At 36.6% G+C, this 25,544-nt stretch overlaps 1 protein-coding gene across 5 annotated transcripts in view; it reads left to right on the top strand.

Moving 5' to 3' along the window:
* LOC138183283 (autophagy-related protein 16-like) overlaps positions 1-25,544 on the top strand; it is a 317,854-nt gene that overhangs the window by 216,330 nt on the left and 75,980 nt on the right. The window contains exons 9-10 of one of the 5 annotated variants that reach the window (XM_069119970.1): positions 14,020-14,115; positions 17,228-17,424. The exons of 2 other annotated variants lie outside the window; for them this stretch is intronic. In XM_069119970.1, the coding sequence (XP_068976071.1) occupies positions 14,020-14,115 (96 nt within the window). In that variant the 3' untranslated portion in view covers positions 17,228-17,424. Of the gene's footprint in view, positions 1-14,016; positions 14,116-17,227; positions 17,425-25,544 lie in introns of those variants that run through there. 2 more of the 5 variants (XM_069119973.1, XM_069119979.1) reach the window with 2 other exon arrangements.

The following is a 25,544-nucleotide window of genomic DNA, read 5'->3' as shown; positions in this document are numbered from 1 at the left end:
ATATTTTATATTTTTTATGTTTCTATAGTCCAATATTTTATTGTTATAAATTTTCACGAAGTGAATGATTGATTTGAAAATTACATATCTACGCACTGTATTTTTTAAATATTATACCGTACGCTTATTATACTTACTCGTGACATTTTATTAAACTATGAAAGGAAGCGAATCTTCTGATAATATTCTTTTCTCGGCTATAAATTTTATATTTCAAAAGCAACCGAATATCAAAAAACGAATTTAGATACTTAGCGATTAATGTATGATTCGGTATAACAAAATCTTCATATTAATTGAATAAAAATATCTTAAATATTATTTACAAATTCTTGGAAGTTAAGAAAACTTCATTATCAAAAAGTCAAAGACCGCCTAAAATCAAATTACGTTAAAATCGATTAAAATTCCTGTCTCTAAAATTCGTTTAAAATGACAAACGTACGGAGTGTTTGCAGTAAAAGGAGAATCTTTCTTTTTCTGATTCGCGGCTGGTTTGTCCTCTGGATACTCTGAGCGTTCATCGCCAATTAAATGCGTCGATGTGCCGGCCCTTTTAATCGATCAGGGTTGGAAAAAAAAGTTGGTAAAATGTGGTTCGTCGAAGAGAACATCGGAGGACTTTGTCCCGACAAGAAACCGATTCTCACTGTTCGAACTGGTTTTAACGCTCGATCGGTGTAATTTGCGAAATTTATAGTCCCTGAGAGTGGCGGTCGTGGTTGTTGGGAGAATCGCTGCGTTAACGAAGCTTGATGGAGCCAGCCGACATATTATCACGGACCGTGGCGCGGCGCACGACTGTTGTTAATTAATTATAATTCGAGTCGCGAAGGGTATTCCCCTTGAAGCTGGAGCAACGGAGCTCGACCACCGTCGACAACGTAATACTCCCATCGTATTCCTTCTTCTGATCCGTGCTTCGTGACTCGAGGGAAACGTAGTCACGATAAATGAGACCGTGCGATGATGACGAAGCGGCTTACGCATGCTTTTCTTCCACGGTGAGCAGTTCAACCGACGTAAGAAAGAAGAAAGAGACAGATGGAGGAAGGTGTACGTATGTTATATGGATATATAAAAAGAAAGCCGGATCGGGAAGATGGTAGAGAGAGAGTTGCGAGGTATAGAAGAGTTTGTACGACGACTAGAGAGAAGCGAAGCAACTATGATAGAAGAGTGGGGAACAGATAGAGGAGAGGCATTAAATGGAAGCGGCGAAGCGGGAAGGAAGAAGAGCGAGTAGAAAGAAGGACAGAAGGGAAGGGAACATAGCCGGATAGCCGCGTATAATGCATAAGAGAAGCGGGAAAGAGTAACGAACTGGCAAGGTCGAGCGTGGTAGGCCAATGTCTCGTCCTCGTAGTACGAGGTGAACCAGCGCTGCTGCAACTGCCTCCTCGTGGCTCGCTGCCGTTGCCACTGCCGCCACCGCCACCACCATCGGTCACTACCACCATCGGCCAACACTACATACTATCATCGACTCGTCGTCTTGGTTCCTCTGCTGCAGCTGCAACGGTCCAACACGCCGACCTATGAGGCCCGGGGAACGGTGAGCGGCAGGCCTTCCTGCAGCATTGCAAGGTCGCAACTATGAGAAACCGGCCAGAAGAAGAGGAAGTAGCGGAGTGGGAGTGACGCTCCTGTGGAACGCTCGACGGGAACGATACCGAGAGAGAGATACCATGAACTTGAAGCGGGACTAAAGGGAGCCTGAGGGGTAAAACGTGAAGTCAAACGTAGCGCTGCTATTGCCGTGGATGCGTAAATCACTCGCTTCTTTCACACCCGTGTTACGTAACTAATTCGACATCGACCATTTCGGTCACGTGGCGAGATCTCACTTTCCAGAGCTCATGAATAGAAAACTGACACATCATTCTGACCTTTCTTCCGCAATTCTTACAATTTTATGCTTTTTTGATTCTAGAAATAGGAAATTTTAAAATGATGATGGACATTGCAATGAAGCAGTTGGTTGTTGAGAAAGGAATTATGAGGTGTGCATTGTACTTTTCCATGAAAATCCTTATACTAGAAATTAATAGTATCGATTTTTATATAAAAATTCCTGCGTTAAGATTGGTAATATCAAAATAGAAGAATAGTTATATTATGATTATATATATTAAATCATATTACCAGCTATTGTATCTTTGGCTATATGAAGCACAGGTTGTTTTCTTTATTATCATAAGTAGTACTCTTTAGCAGTATAATACTTTTTATATAAAGTATCTCCAATTTTCCATCATATTATACAAAATATTAAAAGTACGTATAAATACATTTTGAAATATAGGTACATACAAATATATATTACAAATATATAATGGAAATACGAAAAATCTCATTTCTCGTATAACTAATTAAAATACGATACCATCCTATATCCCTACATCCTTGTTATATCATCGGCATATACACGGCACCCAGACCAAGCTATAACTTTTCAATGGGAATCTCTGCTAGAATTCAACGAATCTTCGTAGAATTTCCGCCTTATATCCTCGATACGCTTAATGTTATACCATTCATTTCAAGAGTCCTTCACGAAACGGAGCTACAGTCGCCCCAGCGAACGAGAACGAGAGAAAGGGAAGATCACTGAATCGAAAGGGGAAAAGATGGGAGAAAATAAAAGGAGAAGCATAAACAGGCAGAGACGAAGTAAGTCCAATCTATCGACTCTTACTCGGAACGGGAGGATGCACCTATCTACTCTGCTCCCGCAGCGTTGATCGTACAGAGAGTTAGAATCTCCTTTATCTCTTTATCTCTCTCTCTCTCTCTCTCTCTCTCTCTCTCTCTCGTTCGTCTCTTCCTTCTCACCTTTCTCTATCTTTAGATATCTCTGTCTCTTCTTTTGCATATTGCATTTTGTGTCTACGTGATTAACTCGCATGCTTACCTAAACCTAATATACCGAGGAATGTATATTCGCACGGTTCCCCACACGGAGAGGATATCCACCCATCGTTAATTCTCCGAACATCATAACGATGTCCCAAGGTAATTTGAAAATCCTCATTATCTTCGAACCGGGAGGAGCCTCCGCGTGCACACGTAGTGCAGAGGGTATACTGCTTTTCGTGATCGAGCGTAGATCTTGAATCGATAGCCAACGATATTCGTCACCGCTCGAGAGAGCTTCGTATTATTCATTACGCGAAATCAGAGAATGGTCACGAACGGATTCATTAAGGCGCGCTAACGTACCGATCAATTTAATCCATAGAGAGTATGGTTTACAATTGATACAAGATGCTTTATTGAATAATCTGGCATCAGAACCTTATTCTGTTTAAACCGGTGGATCCCAACGTTCGAACCATCTAACTTTGCTAACGAGCTACACGACTCGAATCCAATCTTGGCGATTTCTCCACCAGTTCGATTGTTTGCCAATATAGAATTGAACGATTATGATGATTGTATTCAGTGAGATTCTTATTTAAAGCATCACACGCAAGTTGCTATATACCGTACTATGCTGAAACGGAATTTGATTTCATAAATGAATGTAAAAATACTTGGTCGTATTTTGAATCTATTGTTATCCCTTAACAAGTGTTGAATTCAAGAAATATTGGTAATTTGTTAAAAAGATGTTGATTAATTTGGTGTAATATTATGTGTGGTTATTTATCGTTCCGATAGGAAAAATTTCTTAGAAGCTCTAGTTAAATAATCATTCGTCGAATCTACTATCTTATTGTTGGTATTTCAAGCTTTAAGCGCTTCAAGCAATTTTTATATAATTAGTATAATTCAATTTTAATAAATATAACGAGTAAACGTTATAATATTTATAACTATATATGTAATTCAATACTTTATTTATTGAATTATTTTTTAAAAATTTGTAAAGCAGAAAGGACTAGGAATAAATACAATCATAAGGAGAATGTCTAAAAATTTGTCTCCGTGTAACCACCGTAGACATATTTCATAAAAATATACAATTAATTGTAATTATAAAATCATTCTAAATGGCTTAGGACTTTGGTACAATACCATACATACACCGCGCTGCTGAAAAATATATTTTCTATTATTTTTCAGTTTAAAGCGCAATTCAAAATATAAATGGTCTTTCACCTTGGTGTTTCATGAAATATGCATACGAAACAGGTGCGTGCATGTATTTAATATTTCGGAGCCAGTGTAGCTACATTCGCGTATTAAATACGTTTCATTAAGGTAAAAAATTTCAAGTAAAGGGGCGTGTATAGTTTCTGTAGCGTAGCTTGCGAACATTGGTTTACAAGTTATTGTAAAATGAATTCTAAAAATATAAAAAAATAATTTCTGGAATTAAGTCGTCGGCGAAATTTTCCAACTTGTTTTATGTAGAAATCGAAACTGAAATATTTTATTTCTTATATTGTCATTACAATTTTATTCCCTTTTTGATTTTCCTTCCTGGTGATTAAGACTCCAGAAGATATTAACTTTTATTCATTTTGATCTCTATATTTATATTTATCTGAAATTATATCTTAAAAGTGTTACATAATTGCTGCGTTTTATCTACTGCTTATGTTCTACGTGATCGTAATAATCTATTAATGTAGGGCTTGAAAGATAAGCGAAGAACGATAAAAAGCAAATAGTATTATCTGAAAGGCAGTAAAATGAAAAGTACACATTTAATAATATATATCATTATGTTAACAATAATGAACTGTTATAGATAAATTAAATTATATTAATGTATAGCTACTATGGTTACACGGAAATGGAAGAATTATCTGTTTGGATATAATTATCGAAATTTCATAATAATTTGTCAAGTATATATCTAAAGATAAAATTGAATAATTTTAAATTTGCGAATATTTAAATCTGCTTAATGCTGGAAATCTATGTAATCCATGAAATTGAATAGTTAATTTCTGAAATATTTTTTAGTGCGTTTATATTTCAACTTTGTTAGGATTATACAACGTTTCAACGCTCGTTTCAACATCAAATTTAAAAAAAATAATCTTTCTAAAAGATTAAATCGAAAATAATTGAGAATTAACTCTTGTAAGAGAAGAAGTTTTAGATTTCCTTTCCATAAAAATGAAACCTTTTATAATTACATTTTAATTAAAAATGCGCAATTAACGCGAAGAATAAAGCGTCATCCTATTTTCAAAATAAAAATAGTAATAAATTTCTTACAACAACACGTTTAATTGTTAGTCCTTTCTTCATAATTTTACGATTATACAATTCTTAATCATTTGTTACCTATAGTATTATTATCAATACATGTAGCATTTTTAACACAACTGAAACAATCACCAAACGATGCACTGGTCGTTCGCAAAATATTTTTCAAGGCCGTAATGAGCTATTGAACGGTTTTCAATACAACACGATACGATTAAACATTTTCTCTTTACAATTTGCGCTCCATTTCGTTTGGAGCTATTGTAGAATGGCCGACAAACACTTGCGCTCGTCGACTAATGACAAAATCGTTGTACAACACCACCCAGATTATTTCCTCCTTGTCGTTATAACAAACGCTTTTAGCTTCGAAGCTACAAAACGAACAATAAACATCAAATTGCGCTTGCGCGCGTTCTGTTGGCGGCGTTGTCCATTCGCGAATCGGTGCTATGATACATTAACCACGAATCATAGCCGCGCGATTCGCGGCGTGCGGGAGGCGCGAGTTCGGTTTTGCCTCTGCAAATTCTATTAGCCTCCGTGCGCGTATTTCTCCGTCGAAACGGTTCCTCGTGTCTCGATTATGGGCAAAATATTCGACAAACAAAGCACAGTAGCCGTGCAAATACTCTTTGTTCACGGTGGTCGGCCAAAACTTCTCTATAACATGGCTCTACGGCATTGTGGCAATGTCCAGACCCGTCGACAAAAGCAACCTTTCCCTTTGTTCTTTCTTCATCTATTTTCCGATTATCCTGCTCGTTTCTCTCCTCCCACTTCTCTCTCTCTCTCTCTCTCTTTCTTTCTTTCTCTCTCTTCCTCTCTCTCTCTCTCTCTCTCCGATCTTTGCTCTCCGTCGCTCATAAACGAACGATACCCAACACAAGCTTCACGTGCATACAACCCAATCTCTTTCGTTTACCCTCTTTGTTCAGCTTTTTCGTTTTGGGAATATTTACGCTATCGCACGGCCTCGTTTGTTACCTGCTGCGGCACGGGGCCGATAATTACGTTGCGGCCGTTTGTTTTAACGCTAATAACAACCCGTGACCCTCGAACGGCCACTACAGCCCCCCTACTGTCCCGGTGGTTGGTGCAAACCAGCGGCCAGCCTCGTGAATCCTCTCTCTAACCCGCTGCGTTGTTTTTCGTTGTCCTTATGCATTCGTTGTGCAGATATTTAATCAAGCCATCCATAATTTCTCGATCGCCGATAAGGCGGCATAGGTATTTCCTCATAATAATTAATTCGGCTTGCGTCTCCTCCGCTTGTAACGGATGTGATTACGTCTTCTAGTTCCCCGTTCGCCCATTCACCGTCGTGTTATTTATAATTGAACTAAGCCAATTGCGTACCATGAGCACATCCTTTCTTGATTCATTACGCTTTGATCGTGATTACCGACAGCTTTACGGACCAGCGCTATAAGCCGCCTTACGTGTAGCTTCTATGTTGATTTTTATACACATGTGTTTCTAACACGTTTTATTGCAATTGAAAGTGCTGATACATTTAAAGGGATGTGAAACACGTTTAAGTGAATAGCAGCTTACGCGATGAAACAATCAGCTTTTTGTTCGATAACATCGGCTTTTCTTGTTTAACGACCAGTTTTAATATTTGTTTTATACTTATTGCGCGTTTTTTCTGGTTAACGTATTTAAGGTTTAAATCGCCTGTTTTCAGATACTTCAGAGAGGTAATCCGACTTGGTGCATATTTGATGCGATGTATTATATCTAGGTTTGGTAAATAAGATTTTATAAAATAAGAACCGGATGATAAATCCAGGTAGAGTAATCTTTTTAGGTATTTGTTTCATAAAAAAGAGGAAGCATAGCGAATATCTGCTTTAAAAATAAACGTGAAAAGAGAAATAAAAGAATTTTCCGTTGCTAATGGTAATTCTTTGTTTTCTCAAAATAAATGGTAAGCAGAAACATGTGAATTACCTGTAACACCGTAAAATATTTCACTGAAATATCGTTAATTTTCTCTCTTACATATCTGTGCATGAAATTGTTATTCCCCAGTTTGTTATGTAATACGTACAAAGTTCGTATCTGAAATTTGATATGTTGAAATGAAATGTGTACAACAACAGAATAATCGTACTATGTACTTACTTCATTATAAGTTAAAATAAATTAATAACTATAAATTAAATTAAATTGGAAACTATCAGTATTTTACTACCAACGAGAAAATTGAAAGCGTTTGTGCAAAAATAGATCATTAATTCTTCCAGGACCAAATTCATCTTAGACTGTGCGAAAAAATTTTTTTTAATCAATTGTTAATAGTAAGACACGTTTTGCCGTTTTTTTATGTCGTTATAAGAAAGATATAATAGATGAAAATTTAAGATCAGTTTTATCAAAAACGGATATATTTATCACAATTAATCATTTAAATCATAAATCAAGTGGAGGTACATTAAATTTGTTTAAAAAAACGTTTTAAAAATATGGTCGGTATAAAAAAATATAAGCTGGGTGATTACCTTGCTTCGACTGATTTATTTCATTTTAATGTAGAGAAATCAATTGGAGGGCTCAATAAATCAAGAGATTGTTTCTTTATGGGCAGGAATTTAGAGGGAATTTTACGGTTACCTTCACGTTTTTCAACGATGCAGTCACCACTTTCAACATCACTTGTAATGTCAGAATCATTATCCCAAATCATCTGCCGTTATAGCTCGTTGAAGCCATCTAGATAGCTATTATGGCGCTACCTATAAAAAAACAGCTACATAAGTACTCCATACATAGCTTCATTTAGAAAAAAAGAAAGCGAGATGAAGGTACTTCGAAATCTTCTTTACATCTGTATTTGCGAAAAAAAATCTATTACCATCGCATTACATCTCCGCCTGTGACTATCCACTTTTTATAAATAGTGTTTCTCAAGGAACCTTCAAGCCACACCAACGTTGATTCCTACGACCTATAGCTTCACGCTGTATATATACTCTCTTTCATAAGTACTAAGATAGTTATAAAAATAAAGGTAAACTCAGAAATTATTTGAGAATTATTGAAACCATTAACGTACGAAAATATACGATGAATGACTGTTCATTCGCTCTTGTAGCTAAGTCTTGCGAATAATTTTTACAAATTTTTAAATCATGAACCTCGAGTGAATGCGACATTATGATCGACTGTTTCCTTGATAATAATTTAATCTAGTCATCCTATTTCATATGAGACTGGACTAAATACTGGTGAGGTATTCTAATACCTATGAACGTGAGTGCACGTATGTGTGCCTCCCTATTGATTTGATGGAAGAACTTGCGCTCGCTGGGATAATAGAGGTCCCGCAACAGAGACTTCAACAAGAAAACAAAAAAAAAAAAAGTGGGGGAGGAAAAGGGAAAAAAATTCACGTTCCGAAGCGTCTCGAGATTCATTAGGGCAGTAAAAGCGTCGTAAATTGAGAGCTGTCCGAAGAAATTTAAACCGTTCCAGGGTGTGACGATCGTAAAGCGAAGGAGGGCCCGTGGTAATTGGCAGTTTGGCGCGGCGAAATACTTCAACGTCCCACGCTAATTACCTAAAGTTAAGCGTTCGTGCTGTGCCAAGTTGCATTTTGCAATTCGTGGAGTGCAATCGACGCTGGGTGCTCATCGCCCGGCCGTGCACACGGACCTAATTCGTGGCCGATGTACCTATGTGTACCTCTGCTGGCTCTGCTGAACCAGCCGCCGCTTGCTCTCGGCTTTAGGACATCGTATTCAAATGTAACTACGTGCTGCCGGTGACGGCGTAATATATAAACTTGTTATATGGAAATAGATGCGTGTTTTTACTGGCTTTCCACCAGGACCAGGGGCGGAGGCAAAGTCATCCTTTCTCTCGCTCCCCCTCCTTTCTCTCTCTCTCACTCTCTCTCTCTCTCTCTATCGTGTTTCCTTCCCCCCCCCCCTCTTCATCATCACTCTCTCTTTCTCTTAGTCTTTCTCTTTCTCTGGCAACGCGGTTATGCAAGTCAATTTAAATGGGCTGCCGGCATCCCCCGGTAGCTCGTTACCAGTTTGACGTTAGGTGCTCGCGTTCGACCCGATAACCGGCCTGCTAATTAAGCACGTTGTACTTTTTGGCCTTGTTGGTGCGATTAGTTGCTCAGATACGATTGGCCGGACGATCGTCGTTACAGTTATCATAATTCGGAATCGCGCAGCCCAGCCCTGTTCATTTTCTCGATCCGTTTCATGGGACGTTCCATCGAACCGGGTCGAATAGTGAAAACCAGCCTGCTTTTGTTTTTACTCTTAATTATCCGTTATTATAGCTCGCGGCGCCAGTCGCACTCTTCAAACTACCGAGGTGCCACCACCAGCATTTAATAATACGTCGCGGTAATTAATCTGACCTCATTAAAAGCGTCCAAGGATTTTGTTGCGTACACTTCTCGTATTTACCTTCGCGAAAATCCTCGTGTAACCTTCACGATGACAGCTAGGTTAAACGTTCCTATGCAAAATACACGACGCTTTGTGTTAAAGGATCGCGTTTCGTGTACCACTGAATTTCTTGTCACTTTACGCTGCCCTTCGTCTTCTTTTTATCCCTTTATTACTACTCTTCGAACCGTGAACCGTGATTTTCTTGAGAAATTACAATCTATTTTATTCTTGCTGCTTCGTGTGTTAAGAAGAAGGAGCTTGTAAAAGGAGCGCTGCTATTTTTTGCTAGTATTTCAGTAAACTAGAAAGATATGAATTGTACGAGAAGCATTATAATATTCGAAAGTCATGCAGGGAGTACCTAAGATCCTTTTTTGCTGTAAATTATTTTAATAAATCAACGTTATGTTATTGGATGATTCTTTCAGAGAAGCCGGACAAATATTGTTATTTTCCATAGTAAATCGATATGATCTTTTTGATCAGTTCTCGACGATCTACTTGATCAGTTGAGTTAGGTATACATTAAAATATTAGCGAAATATTTTATTTAGCAGCGACTAGTAATCTCTACGATAAAAGTCTATAAAAAGATATAAGATGAGAAGACTATTATTATATAAAACTCTGCGGGAAAAATAAAAAAAGTTCTGGAATTTTTTCTTAATTTCCGAAAGCATTTATTTAGGTGCCTGGAATAGCATCTACCTTGGGACGTTTAGGATTATTATACTAAAGACTAACCCCGGAGCCAGTCATTAAGATTTCTTTGCAGATTACCGTACATGTACGTTTAACGCTGTTCGATATTGTATTTTTACCAAAATAAAAATTAGTGAAATTATTAATAAAAATTAGACAAGAAGAACACACATTTTTAAATATTTTATTTTTATACATTAATTATTTTATTAAATATACAATATTCTGACTAATACAATTTTGCAATTAAAAATACAAAACATAGCGAGGAACATTATAAAAAGCAGGATCATAATAAATAATAAGATCATGATTAATAGGATACGTTCTATTTTTTCTTTCTTTTCGATCGAATCCTTCTTCTACATGAGAAGTTTAGATTTTGAACAATCACAGTATTCCAAAGAGTGATTACATTTCAGAAACGTTATTGGAATTACATCACAGGTGAATTTCCTTTATTCATTATCAATTGAAAGATGCAAAGTTTTCTCTCTGAATACATCGTCCTGTACGAATTTTAAAGGAAGTCTCGTGGAAATAAGGGAATTCACGAGGAATATTTTAAAGCCGTGAAAGTGCCTTCCGGAAATATTTAGAAGACTTTGAATTATTCAGTCGGTATCCGCGGACAGATCGACGTGGAAGTCGCTTCAAGCAGCATATTAATATGCCCGTTGCGTTTAACATTGAAATTCATTTTTCACGAGGCTTCAATTACACGTATAATTAATATAGTTCTCGCATCGCTCGCGAATACAAAATTTTGTCGATCGCTTAATATCATACCATTGTAATAAATAGCGATAGTAATGCAACACGTGATGATAAATTTGAGCCGCAACTAAGAGGCATTCCCTGTAAAGAAGTTTTGTAAACAAAGATACGATCATTCACTGTTGAATTTGTACCTTTCTACAACCGACTTAGTACACGTTTAATTCAATGAAAATGTTTATCGTAAAAAATGCTAGTCTATAATTAATAACTTGTAACTTGTCAGTTCGCTAGTATTATTAGTAAATCACTACGTGAAAGAGCTCGTAGGAGGTTAGTGTGACTCCTTACAGCTGCAGCCACAGTCGCTACGACTAATATCGAAACAGTGATGATACGAGAAAGTCATGAGGATAACATTATATCCATTGGAATCGGGCGATTTTTTGTTCTTTTCCATAGGAATAGTCAGGTAGCGGAATTGCGTTCGAGCAAGTAGACTGCAACGAGCGACAGGAGGAGATATAAAGTGGTACTTTGCCTCGAAGAATCCTCGATTCTCTCGACTCGATATGACACTCGAGACCGTCCTTTCGCTCCTGATGGCCCTCCTTGTCGTTCTTGCAAGAAGGTAATTTAAAGCGAAGAGTCTCGCGGCAATTTTAACACCATCGCGCCGAAAAGGATATAATAGATGGGAAATTGCTTACCGGAGGAAAGGAACGATGGGGCGCGCGCCGCGTAATGAAACATCGTTATAAAAGTACTCTTTATTAACGAACGCAGGAAGAGATCCTTAGTTTCTCGGCCAACGAAATGGAATTCCGGAGAAGCTGATCCTCGAACCGGTGCACGGAATGTCCGCTCGATGAAATTTTATTCCGTAACAATGAAGCACGTACTGCTTCAGCCGATACTAGCCGGATATAGCCTCCTCCTCGAAGATAACAAAGAACTCGCTCTCTCTGGCCTTCTTCGAACAGAGAAGGCTTGTCGTTCGACGTTATTAACGGACGAAAGATTTGATATCGAACCACCAGGTGGATGCAATGCACATTGCACATTACCTTCGATACAGATCATAGGTTTCTTTTTACCAAAATTATCCAAATCCTCGCTTATACGTACTCACGATAAAATATCGAAAATTTTTTTGTAAGCAGAGATAAAAAATTGGATTGACGATAAAATTAGGTCAGATGGATATATATCCAGATCTTTACGCGAATATAGTTAATTCGTATGCGAGACTTTCAGAAATCAAACTCACCAACGCCAGTTTCTACGAATTCCTTAAATTCATTATTCAAGTGGACAATTAATATTCAATATCTGAAAAAACAAATGACTTATTGTTATTGTATGTAGGTGGTATAAATAATTATAAGTTTCAAATGTTTGGAAAGTTATGTTTGTAATCGTGATTTCAGTTTATGGATTTGATCAGCATCACATCTGAACGACTCATATATATACAACTCATGTATACAAGAATTTTTGGCGACTACAAATAAGAACTAGCTAAATTATTTTATATTACGTCTTCTTTCATAAATCGCTAATAGTGGAAGTGATATATATATAGCATCCTATATAAGAAGATGTACTTGCATGGAATTCAAAACATTTCACGTACAAATCTCGCAACTAATCATAAATGATAAATGCCACGTCCATGTTAATTCAATTTTGGTCGAACTCGATTCTCAATCACTGTCAAGGAGCGATCGTGTTCACGCTTAAATCGACAAATGATGGACTACTGTTTTTCGGAAATGCTTATCAATAATCGTATCAAAACTAGAATATAAATTGTACTTGACTTTTGAGATGACCTTGCTCGTCTTCATAAACTGGGGGATATCAATCATATTTTATTCTAGGAATTTTCACTGTAGTCGTTATGATGTACGTTCTATATCCATTTTGAGTATATTTAACGATTCTATAAAACTAATACGAACTGTTGAAGTATCTAGAAATAATGCTGAATATGAAGGATTTCAATGAAACGAGTAAAGCAATTATGCTACGGAGCTATTTCCTGTTTATTTTATTAAGTATATATTTGTTGTCAGATTTATGTTAATACGGAAATTAATGTAGGAAGAATAATACATTGGTTAATTTTTAATTAGGAAATTTCTTTCTTTCGTGTATGTATCTTTAAGAAGCTAAATCGATCGACTCTGTTTTTGTAAAACTTTTAGATTTGATTATCCAGGTATATGATTTATGTTCGACTTTTAAGAAACAAATGACTTATAAAAGCGAATTCATTTATTACAAGGAGATGAAATAAATAACTAAATTTTAGATCTTGATTAATAACATAGAATAAATTTCTCCATACTTGTCAACAAACACTATGACAATTAAGAATTAACCCGAGTGGTTTGATAAAGTAGATTAAGACTTGATTGGTCAGCCCAAGTGAAACGAACTACAATACAAATCACGAATTTCTATTTCCATTATGCGAACCCTTATTTATTTTTCACTCCACAATATAACAAACAATTTTTATTAATTCGAATTCATCTTTATCAGTATGTTGCGGATATTTATGCAAATTCGTATTTCTGTGAATTTAAAACCACAAAAACAGAATCTAAATAAAAATTCGTTTAACTCCTCACGTTTTGCTTTGAAGCTTTTAAAGTATTTTTGTATATTTTTATGTACGCATTCAAATGCATGGATATTCACAGTCTATTAATCAATCGAAGCATCGATATTAACATTTCTCGTTAATTGCAAAATACTTTTATCGAAACTTGATACATATATCAGTCCATATTGCAACATTAACGTTACGTTCAACTATCATTAATGTTATGAATGCACATGTAGATTCTGTGGCACTGCCAACGCACCGTGGAGGTACGGATTCGCAGTCCCTCGATTCTCGAAACTGTCTCATCATTTATCTCGAACGTTGGTAGCTGTCGCGAAAATAGTCTACACTGTGACTATTCGTATCCGTTCGTTCATCTAACCATTTGTCTTTCAGTAGGCGTCGCTATGTCAAGCACGAATGAGTACGCAGCGGGTGAAGTCATCCCAAGTAGATCCTTACGCGAGATATGACGAACATCTTCCCTGTACGTAGGTACGTATACCCCGTGGTACGTTGATGTCGTCCCGAAGACGTGCGCTTTACTTTCCGCGCACGTATGCACGTACAGACCATAATAAATAGCGTGGAGAAGTTCGCCTGGCAGAAGGATAGAACGGGAGGGAGATAAATACGGAGAAAGGGGAGCAGTCGGCTGCGCGATAGAGGGAATAGAGTAAACGAGAGAGAAGGGCAAAGCCCCGTTTGACTCAAGAAACCTTGTATTTCCGACACTCATTACTCGCGTGACTGATGACACGTGAATGGAGGCGACAAGAAAAGCACGCTCGTGGGCTCCTTTTCTCCCACTCGATTCCTTCTACCTTTTTCTTCTCTTCATTGCTCCTTTTTCCCTCATCTTCTCTTCTTCTTCTGCTGTCGCGTACACGAAGACGCATCGAGGCCACCCCGTACATTGGCCCTTTTCTTTATCACGCCTTTTCTTTCGAGCAAACCACCCGCTCGTCCTCTCCTTCTCCTTATTTGTTTCACTGTGTGGCAATTCCTCAACAAACGCGAGTATTTCGCATGCAATCCACTATCTTACCTTGGCTACGTGGTTATGAGTTCCTCGTAGACACCTCCGTGATGGATTCTATTTCCTTCGACGCCAGATTACCGCAAAATATTCTGTAGCTTTCAATTCTACAGCTATTACTCATAATTTGTCGGCGGAGCTCCTTCGCCCAAGGTCTTGGCCTCTAACTGCCTCTGGCCTCCAGCGACGAATGTTAAACGACACTTTAGTCTCTGCCCGCGCTCTTGGATAACAAAATGCATTAAAGTGGTTACGTTATTATGCACGGTAAAATTGTTTGACGTTTCTTGTTCGCTATAATTTTCCAATTTCAGACCGTTGTTTGTTAAGAGGAAGGTACAAATTTCTCTCGAAGCGCTATTATGCCGCATTTGCTTGATATTTAATGTGCACTTTATCGTGTTTTGTATCGTTACACTATTTTAATTGAAACTTTAAACAGGAAACAATTATAAGATGCGATTAACTTATTTCAGGAGAATTATGTATCAGCTTTCGTTAGTTTCAACCAGATTTGGATATTGTTTAAACAATATATAATTATGTATATGTTAATTCGTTTAAACATGAAAATGATTTTTTTCTATTAATTCATTATTTGGCTATCAAGTGAGATAATTTTCTATCTGACTTTTTATTTATATAAATAGATTCAGAAATAAAAATTCTTCAATGTATAGTCATTATAATTCTGTTATGTCCAAGAACAAATTGCCTTACAGTGTCTCAAATGCGCAGATTATGTAGTGCCTTATTTAAAGATAACTGAAATAAGAACAGTTTTGAAAGTATGTAGATACTTCTGTTGTAAATTAATCTGTTGCTAGTTTTATTGTTTTATAACTAAATTGTTTTCAAAACGTAACATTTGAATCTCCCCATTGCTTATTTTATTTGAAAGTGTCATCTAAATTAAAAACTTACTTGGAAATTGTTCACCTAATCTTGATATAAAATCAAATTATCTTCTGCAATTCATTTTTAATATAAAGATGAATTAGTTGAAACATATCATTTATTACGCCAACTTGTTATTTTTTATTTATTTTCAAATAAAATGTACAGACGCCTATCAACCAGTCTAATAGATTTTAAATAATATCCAGAGTGCTTAGATCATTGTTATTACTGGGTGGAGCCACTTATAGTATTTTTCTCTCTTCACGAATTTTTTCTTTCCCTTCTACCTCGTCATCAAAGGCCTGAGGAATCAACACATTCTCGCAGGAAGTAATCATCTCCTCTAATACCTATTTCTGACGTATAAAGCAACATTAACCAGCTTCTTATGCCGTAATAACGGATGTAATCTTGGAAAATTTTCTTAAGCTCCAGAACTTAATCTGCACCGCATTAATCTAGTCCGACATAAGAAGAATTCTAGCATTGCTGTAAAACAGAAAATACCCGTGCTATGTCATCATATAATACACTGTACCACTATACGTATGCGAATCAACATATCCGCGTCAGCCGCATCCTTCAAAGGGAGTTTACATCTCTTACGTCATCTGCGTATTTTTCTCATTAAAAATTGTTATAGAAACCTTCTAAGTCCAAGAAAGATATGAAATATGATTTCTCGTTCCGATTTTATTCCAAGAATATTAAAATTTGATATGGTAGAAGGATCAATTTTGACTTTAATTAATTTTAAACTAATGTCATATGATTTAGATTGTTGATATCGACTAATATACCTCTCATATCTTGTCTCACTATAAGTGACTTATTTCCATAGATCAATTTTCATAAATCCATTCTTTGAGGGATAAATAATACTAAGTTCATGACTAATAATACTAAATTCATATTCATATTTTTATAAAAATAATTAAGAAATATAACACTAATAAAAATAAAAAGGAGAAAGGGACGTGTAAAAGGAAATATATTACATTTGTCAACGATCTGTTAAATATCCATTCCCTGTTAACCAATTCCTTATTAAAATTCGATCCAATATGTTGTTTATTCTGAAACGATATCGAACAAATGCGTATAAAGAGATTATCGATCGCATCGATGTAGCTTCTAGCAATAGAATCACTTGACGATCAGGGAGGGATCAGACCATATTATAATGCAATCAAGTATAGGTGGATGCGCTCACGCGAGACCCCGTAATGAGTTCCCATGTTAGAGTATCGCGGCAGTTACTGAACGCGGGAGGCTACCCATCATTGTTTACTGCATTCTCCTCCCCATAGACCCTGACCGCCCTTTCTCCTTCATCCTCCGTCTCTTCCTCTTCCTTTAACATCGTCTCACGCCTCAGTCTTTTGCTAATCTATTATTCTTGGCCGAGCTGCTTCATAAACTGCTTATCGCCCCCAATCAAGCCTCGAAGACGTGGGTAGGTGGATGGGACAAGACGGCGCGTTAATCAGATCTATCCTCATCTTCCTCTCTCTCTCTATCACACGCTTTTTCTTTGCCCTGTCGGTGTCTGCACTGTGTGGCTGTTGTACATACGGAGCTTTGCCTCATTTTGCCCTGCTGTGTCTTATTAGGACAGGATCGATAAACTGCTACTGGCCGTGATACACGTTTGTCAAAATCCCGCAGGTGTCTGTAGCAAGCCACAGATTCATCCCGCTCCTCGGTCTTGACGAGCTCTCTACCACCGGAAATTGAAAACAGGAACGAGGGAGAAAATGAATGGCCATTGCCTGGTTTTGAGCGAACTTTCCCTGGCGGTTGAAAGGTGAAGTAATGAGATATTTATGGTGAATTCGTGAAGCATCAAAGTGATATTAATATTGGTATTAAAGATATATTTATCAAAGTTAATTATTATAACTTTAAGTCGCTATTAGGTTACAATATATAAAATATCCAATTGTATATAGTTTTGATTTTTTATTATTTATATAAACAGATATGCTCATAAACTTTAACAATATAAAAATTAATAATAGCAAAATTAAGATCATATATAAACAAGAAAATCAACAGCTTAAACATGACACATGCAAAATGATAAGTCTACAAAAATAAAAGTATTTGTTGAAAAAAGGATGAGGAGAATTAAATATTTAATATATCACAGTTTAATGAATTTATCAAGTCCTCGTTTCATTTCAATTGCAAAATAACGTGATCTATTAAAATACTATTATCACTTCCTCAATTTCAATCGAACTGGCCAATTCCATGCTGTTTAATCAATCCATAAGACATGCGTGAAACATTTATCCTTATCCTCACTATTCTTGACAAAACCAACAAAACACCACATGATACGATGGTACATGTATTGGATCGCATGCTCTGATTCCATTGATTAGATATTTCATCTATCACTACATCAGAGCTATATAATGCATCTTGCATCGAATGTATCGCGTTAATACTGTTGGCTCGTTATAACGATGAGTCTGCAGACAAAGTAAAGAAAACAGAAAAAGAGAAGAATGGCCAGTTACTGTTACGGGCCGCTTTCGTTTCTCTGTCCCCGATTTTTCCTCAGTGTAACCGCAACGTCATCTTCGATCACTCGATCACTCGTCTTATTACATCCACCAGTTCTACTAAGTTCGCCGTCCTTTGCGTCCTTCGCAAAATCTTTCCTCGGACGATTTCGATATGGAAAGTGACAACGATCATTCTGATCTCGGCACCTGCTATTCTTTGACTTTATGGCAATGTGCTGTGCAAGGTCGCGCACAATCACGGTTTTTCATTAAGGAACGAAGCTGCACGATGGATTAGAACTTCTTGAACCTTCAAAATGGATAAGGAACGAGAGACGTCAGCCGTCATGACAGATCGAATCGTTACTTCCTCCACAAAGCCCATGGATTATCTGTCTTTTGTGCATAGCGCTCTGTGATTTCGCTGTTGCTTCGTAATCTAAGAATGTTAATGGGAACAGGAATGGTAACCGTAAGTAAGAAGTAAACAGGTGAATCGAAGCTGGAAAGAATGTGTTTGGCCTTCTTGTAACCGGATGCATAAATTATAATTTATAGCTGAAGCTTGTTAGATGCAACAGTGTATTCGATAATATTATTGGTTTTGTAAAATATATACGTATAATGCTCTATTATGATATTCTCAAGCAAGTGTCTATTGAACTACTTATTTCGAATATAAGTTGGTGTATTTCGAAGGAGACATTTTACTACGGACACAAACCTTCTCTAGATGGAGGTTTCTTTACGGTTTCAAAGTCTCTTTTAAATGGAATTATATATTTTTATTTAGTTAAGTGTGTAGCCTATCCTGAGACAAATTTATTGAAATGTGGTATATGTTGGTCTTCTAACATTCCATTGTTTCGCTGAACGTCCATAACATTTTACTAAGTAGAATAATTTATCGACTTGAGTAAACACGACCATTCTTTTGTCAGTGTGCTTCAAAATCTTTTGGAAGGCATTTCACTCGTCGCTAGAGTAGAGATAAATTTGATAAAAGTTTCATAAATGGAACTCACTTGCTTTTCTATTTCAAATTTGTTTTTATGATTGTTCAAATTTGCTGGAAATATTGGCTTTTACACTAGAGAGGTTTCTTACATACAGTCGCAAAGTTTCACTTAAGGAAACAGAATGGAAAATATAAAAGTCTGTGCACACATACGCGAAAGTACATCTATGAAGCAAGTACATATTCAGGAACTTAAAGGTTCAATGAATAGCTAAAGGGAATAAGGAGTAGAAGTTTGAAAGTTAAGCACTGAATAATTTCAATTTGAGGAGAAGAGAGGCGAAGAATTTGAATTGAAAGTAAAATAAACAGTGATATAAATTTCGAAATGGAACATTTTCTCGAAGATGAACTGTTATAAGAAAAATCTAGACATTTGAATATCTACGTTTAAAATATAAATGTTTTTGAAACTATCTTTCTCTAGAAAAATTTTCATTAATATATATTACGACTTGAAATTAAAAATTGAAGTAATTCTTTGAATGTTTTTCTACATTTCTACTGTTATTATTTATTATTCTAGCCAGTTTATTGCAATGAATCTTACAAAGGAATCGAAAGATAAATCAAATGACCTTTTAAAATGGAGATATACTCTTATTTACTCATAACGTTTTATGCTATTTCGCCATAAGTCTTTTATTCTTGGTTCATCACGAGCCGTTCTTGTTAACAGAGAACGGATAGAGGATAAATCTGATTACGGATGGATGACGAGACATCTTGTGTTTCTTTCTCACCGTCAGAGACTGTTGATGAGACATCTTGCATTTTCTGTATATCAATCAAAAGCGATTATGAGCCACAGCAGCATTAAAACGCCCTTTTGTAATTTATAACGTGATGACAAATTGATTATTGACGATAAAATGACAATTGATTAAGAATCTCAAAGTTCAGAAAGTACCTAGGAAAGTACCTAATCTTCTAGAAAGTTTAAGGGTAGCTATAAGGGACAAAATAAATGAATGAACGAGAAAGTATTTCAGACGAAATGAATAGTTTCAGTTTCTCAAGTGATATTAATAATGATTTACTGTACAATAGATAACGAGATTATTATACGACCAAAAACGATCTAGCTATATAATTACCAATGAAAAAGTCTCCTCCTCATTGTACTAAATCTCTTTTATACGATACAGGATTGTATTCATTGCGATAATTGTGAAACTTCTCCAAACACTACATTGACTAACAATAAGAAATCTTCAATACATGTTACTTCAAAGAAGCTTGGTCTCAATTGCCACGGAAACGATCCCGTTTAATTTCGTACACAATTATTCGCCTCGAAGAAGTTCCGCGGTCCGGCGGTACAAGACCGTCTACGAAATGCATGGCGTGGCTCTAGTCTCAACGATTTAATTAAAGTACACGGCTGGATGCTTTTGCACGAACCGAAAAGTAGTGAAAGCAGACAGTAAGAACTTGAAGCCAGTTTCCGGTTTGGCCATCATTCCCCTCCTCTCTGCACCTTTCGATTGAGGTTTACTCTTTGAGTCTGCTAACTGCCTACCGTCTTCCTAAGGTAAAGTCCGTTCGCGATTCCTTCTTCTCCCTCCGGCAACGTGGAAGGAGTACTTAAAAGTTTTTACGGGGCGTTCTCATTGAAAGCGGAACCGCAGACGGCAGGCCTGCAGCGTTCATTGAAAGAAGTAGCTGTGGTCGCGGCGCATCCTCACCCTTGATTCCACGGAATCTCGCGCCGCCTCTCACGATTAGCGCCACACAGTCGAAAGCTCACTTCGGATAACTGTGGAATAGAAAGGCAAACGGGACGAGAGGGACACAGCCTGAAAAGAATACGTAAGAGCAGGGAAGATCGGCGCTGATATGCTCTCGATAGCCAAGCGATGACACGTTTTCGAAATAAAGAAAAGAACACATAGTGTTAAAATGGTTATGTGACCGCGAAAAGACATGAAACGTTAATATTGGCAAACTAATGTTGTTTAACGTTTAAATACTCTACCATATTTATTTTTCACATAGAATCGCTCTCTTCTTCGATACATCTTCTGCAGTTCATAGATAGCCTATAGACGTAGTACAATATAGTAGAAGTAATTAAGTAATAAGCTACGTTCTTGTATAAAGCGTTTGCAAATCAATTTAAAAATTAAATATAAGAAATGGTTGCAAAATATAACGCTTAATTTTTACCGTAACGAAAGAACTAAATTAGAACTAGCAAGCAGCGAAATGTTAATCAATTCGCAACAAGCCATATAGTTTTACTTAAAAATCCAAGTTACGTGCATTTAAAAATTAACGATCTCCTTAGTCCATCTATTCGAAAATATTGTCAAATTGTAATCTTTTTATTGCAAAACTTAGATACTACACTGTGTCTGATACATTCGCCGACTATTTATACAGGATTTCTCGTAAGAGAGTGTTTCTACGTGAGCAAATGAATATACGTAGTAACCTGAATGGTAAAGCGCTAGACGATGTTAATCTGCACGATGTCCCATGATTTTTTCGGTCAGACAGCCATTTTATCATACTACGCGGCATTGAGAAGTAAGAACGTTGAACGAAGAAAAAAAGGAGGATCGAAGGGAAGCCGGTCTTGAGAGTCGTGAGTCTCACCTCCGTTCTCCTTATAATCATAATAAACTCAACCTTGGCATCTCTCACCACCGCAGGGTACGTCGTGGGCTGAACCAGGAAGGGCGTGTCCATGAAAGAGAAGAAGAAGCGAACGCTGGGCTCAAGTGGGATGGAAATGAAGTCGGATAGGATTGAAGTTGCGGTTACTTCTTGTAGCCGCAGTCGTTGTTGTTGGAACATGGGTTTTGCGGATTCCCTCGTTTACACCCTTCATCGTCCATCGCTATGGACCGTCGTTAATCGCGCCTTTTATTTATCGGATGCAAATTGAATGCGTACCAGCTCTCACAGCGCTCGTGCTGTCTTTCTCTTTGTCTTTATTTCTCTCTTTTGGTTTCGCTCGGTGTGTCTGTGAAAGCCCTCGCGATTCTGCTCGCTCGGCTGCGGGCAAAACACCACGTGAGACGCTCGTCACCGATTACACGCGCATTCGCGGTCGATCGCCGTTTTACTTGTAGCGGGAGGTAACCAGCGAAAAAAAAATTACCGCTACCTCGTGAGCGAGCAAGCACGCCAGACACGGAATTGTTTTCCGAGTAACATTTCGCCCGGCTGGCAAAAATAAATGTGCCACGTTGGATTCCTATTAATTCGTGTTGCGAGCTGACCGAACGTAACGCGTTGCAATTTTCGGCCGCGGTAACTTTGCTCTGCGGTTTTCAATCGCCTTCCCTTCCTTTCGATTCTGCTCGTTGAGAACAACATCATATTTTCGAGATAAGAAATTGTTCCTCCCGCTGGAAGAGTAACTGTATGCGAGGACTTTATACGTCGTTATTATAATTACTAATAGAATGGAAAATTAAATCTTTAATATTGTTGTGGTACGAGGGAAGGAAAGTAAAAATGGACTGAAAGTTTTCAATGAAAATATTTGAAGATTAGATTTTACGAATATTTCAAATATTGAATATAAATATAAATATTTGTTTGAAATAAAGAGTTGAAAATACTTCAAGATTATAATTATATTTTGAAATATGAAGTTTTGATGTCTATTAATCATCAGTCAAAAATCTACCCAGAAGGATTGATATAAATATACCCTTTTAAATGAAATTGTTTTATTTCATTGAAGAATTTAAATGTTAGTTAAAACCAATTAAATGGTTGTTCTTTAAATTAACCTAATATTTCAAGAGGAACTTTATCATAAAATTGAAACATAGAATTATTCATATATACGATTCCTTAATATTTTTCTCCAGTATCCGAAATACACGTTTCTTGTAACAATAAAAACGCATGATTGAGTTGAAACTGACAGGAATAATGTAGCAATATCATAAATCATTTCGTGTTTTCAAATTTCTCTTAACAGTTTTCGAACAAATTCGACCTTGGAATGTCAGTTGCCACAAGTTTGTCGCGTGATAAACGCAGTAATGAGACCGAAAAACAGTTATGAAATAGCAATTTGAAACGAACGCGCAATAATGGGAACACAGAAGCGTGAACGGTGGAAACGAGCCGAAGATAAACGCGATTCAATTTTGCTCGGGAACGTATAGGACGCATTAATGGGATTGCAATAAAACGAAAACGCTATAGACAGGCCGGTTTATTAATTGCGTGCAACGCTTCAGGTTCTTTCGTGGAATCGCAGGGCAAGATCCGTGTGAAATAATTGCAACCGTGACCGTCACTTTTACGCGAAACTGATTTGCTCCATTACAGGTGTGCGGCCTGCTATTGAATAATTTATGCGGTCGAAAGGTGCTGGTGGGTGGTACCATAATTCAAGCAGCCGCTATCGATAGAGCGTAGAAGCTGGTCCATGAACTGGTATTCGCCTACGTGGGCGTGTATAAATAAGACAGCGTGTCGATCTAATCCATCCCCTAAAAAACGTTATCATGCACGAACTTCACGCATTCTGATCATTTCTGCCCATTTTCTGGATCATATTATATTCGGCTTATACACGAGAAACTACTCTTATGTAGAAAGGATTATAAGTCGATCACATAAGCGAAAGGTTAGGACAGTGAACTTTTCGTTGCTCCAAAGATATTTATAGAAGACGTCATACAAAATTTCCAAGAACCTTAAAGCTTTGACAAGCCTTGAACTTTGTGAAATATTAAAAGCTGTATAATTTTTGTGAACTATTAGAAGGTATAATTTAGTACTAATTAAGTGTTGCTATTTAAGTGTGATTATATATCTAAATAGGTTTGCTATATTTTTTCAGTTATTTTCTAGATTTAATTCTATTTTTTAGCATTAAAGAATGTCTCAAACTTGAAAAAAATACAAAACAATTATTATTTGTGTGTAGCTGCTCATCCTTATTCTTCGCTGAACATTTTCTTAGAATATTAGTCTTCTTTGTTTGATCAATCATGAGCAAGATTGAAATATAAAATTTTGGATTAGAAGTTAATAATGGTTAGTAAAGCGAAGCTTTTAATTGAACTACATATTTATTTGAAATTAAAAATAATCCACAGATCTCTTAATATGTTGGATGATGATATTGTAACAATTTCACTTGAACCTAAAATATGAGATTACTATATGTACATTGAGGGGGTCGAAATCCGCGAAAAGGTTAGTTATATGAGAAGTCAGTGGTCGCACGCTATGCCGCAAGTGACCCGTAGACTTGCTACATGGAATATTATATAGCCGGAAACTGTTCCCACGGGTTACAATTGGAGTAGAGCCATATTGTGTTTATGATGCATCAATTACTGTTACGCAAGACGTTAGAAGTGCACGTAGCTAGCAGGAACATGAAAGTTTTGTGGTAATGAAACAACTTCCGTGACCTTGACACCTTCCTCCAAATGCAAATTTCATTCAGTGATTTTCCAACCTCCTTTAAGCTTTATAACGCGAGTTTTTATTGTGACTTAAACGTTATAGAAACTCTGATAAATATATTTCAGAGCACCACACTTTATTATAAAAGGAATTTTCTATCATGTTGAAACTTTAATGATAAATTTATATTTTTATGAATAGAACTGAGCGAACGAAACTTAGAGATTTTTTTCGCTTGTTAAATCCTATAACGAATATTTTATTTTGCACATTATTTTTTATATTTCTTTTATATTTATTGCATTCTGTAAATGTTCCTACAGATTTAAATTTCAATTTTCCATAAATGCATATCCGGATATGTGAAATCTACTGTATTTCCTGAACATATAAACGTTATTTAAAATCTAAAAACATATAATTTCTTAAGCAAACATTAAAAGTCAATTTTTACGATATTTTCGTATAAAAATTCCATTTAAAATAATTTTAAATAACTAGAACTTTCTGGGTACTCTAACTTGCCACGTTAGCAAACTGGACACCATTTCTAGTCGTTAAAACGAATGGTTTGCCAGAAGTCTGATGTTTAGATCGTTCTTGTTGATACCCAATAACAATGTGCTTAGCGCAACCGGCTATAAGCTAAAACAGAAAAGGGTGAGAGAAGATGGAGAGGGAGAATCGGTGAAAGAGATAGAGAAAGAAAACGTTCGTATCCATTGCGGGACAAAATTATAAACTGCTCAAGCCGAGGTAATCTAAGGAGTGATTGCGGTTACAAGTCTCCGGGTATCTGAACTTCCCCGTGGAAACAGAATGGTACAAGTTCAACGGAATTTTGCGGCGAAACTGACTGTTTATGGCGAAATCTTCCTTGGAAATTGGAAGTTTTTAGATACGATTCTTAGACTTTCTCTTTGTCCTTTGAGACGCATTTTTATACATCAGTACTGTTTTTGGATGACTTTAATATGATAGAAATCCTACTTTGAATGTTGATTCCGTTCCAGGAATATTTGTATCTTCTCTTTTTATAAGATTTGAATATTTCTGTATA

Source organism: Bombus flavifrons, chromosome 9 (assembly GCF_040668555.2).
Source record: "Bombus flavifrons isolate JBK064 chromosome 9, iyBomFlav1_principal, whole genome shotgun sequence".
NCBI lineage: Eukaryota > Metazoa > Arthropoda > Insecta > Hymenoptera > Apidae > Bombus > Bombus flavifrons.
Note: the sequence above shows the minus strand (reverse complement) of the source record. Positions and strands in the feature narration are given on the sequence as shown.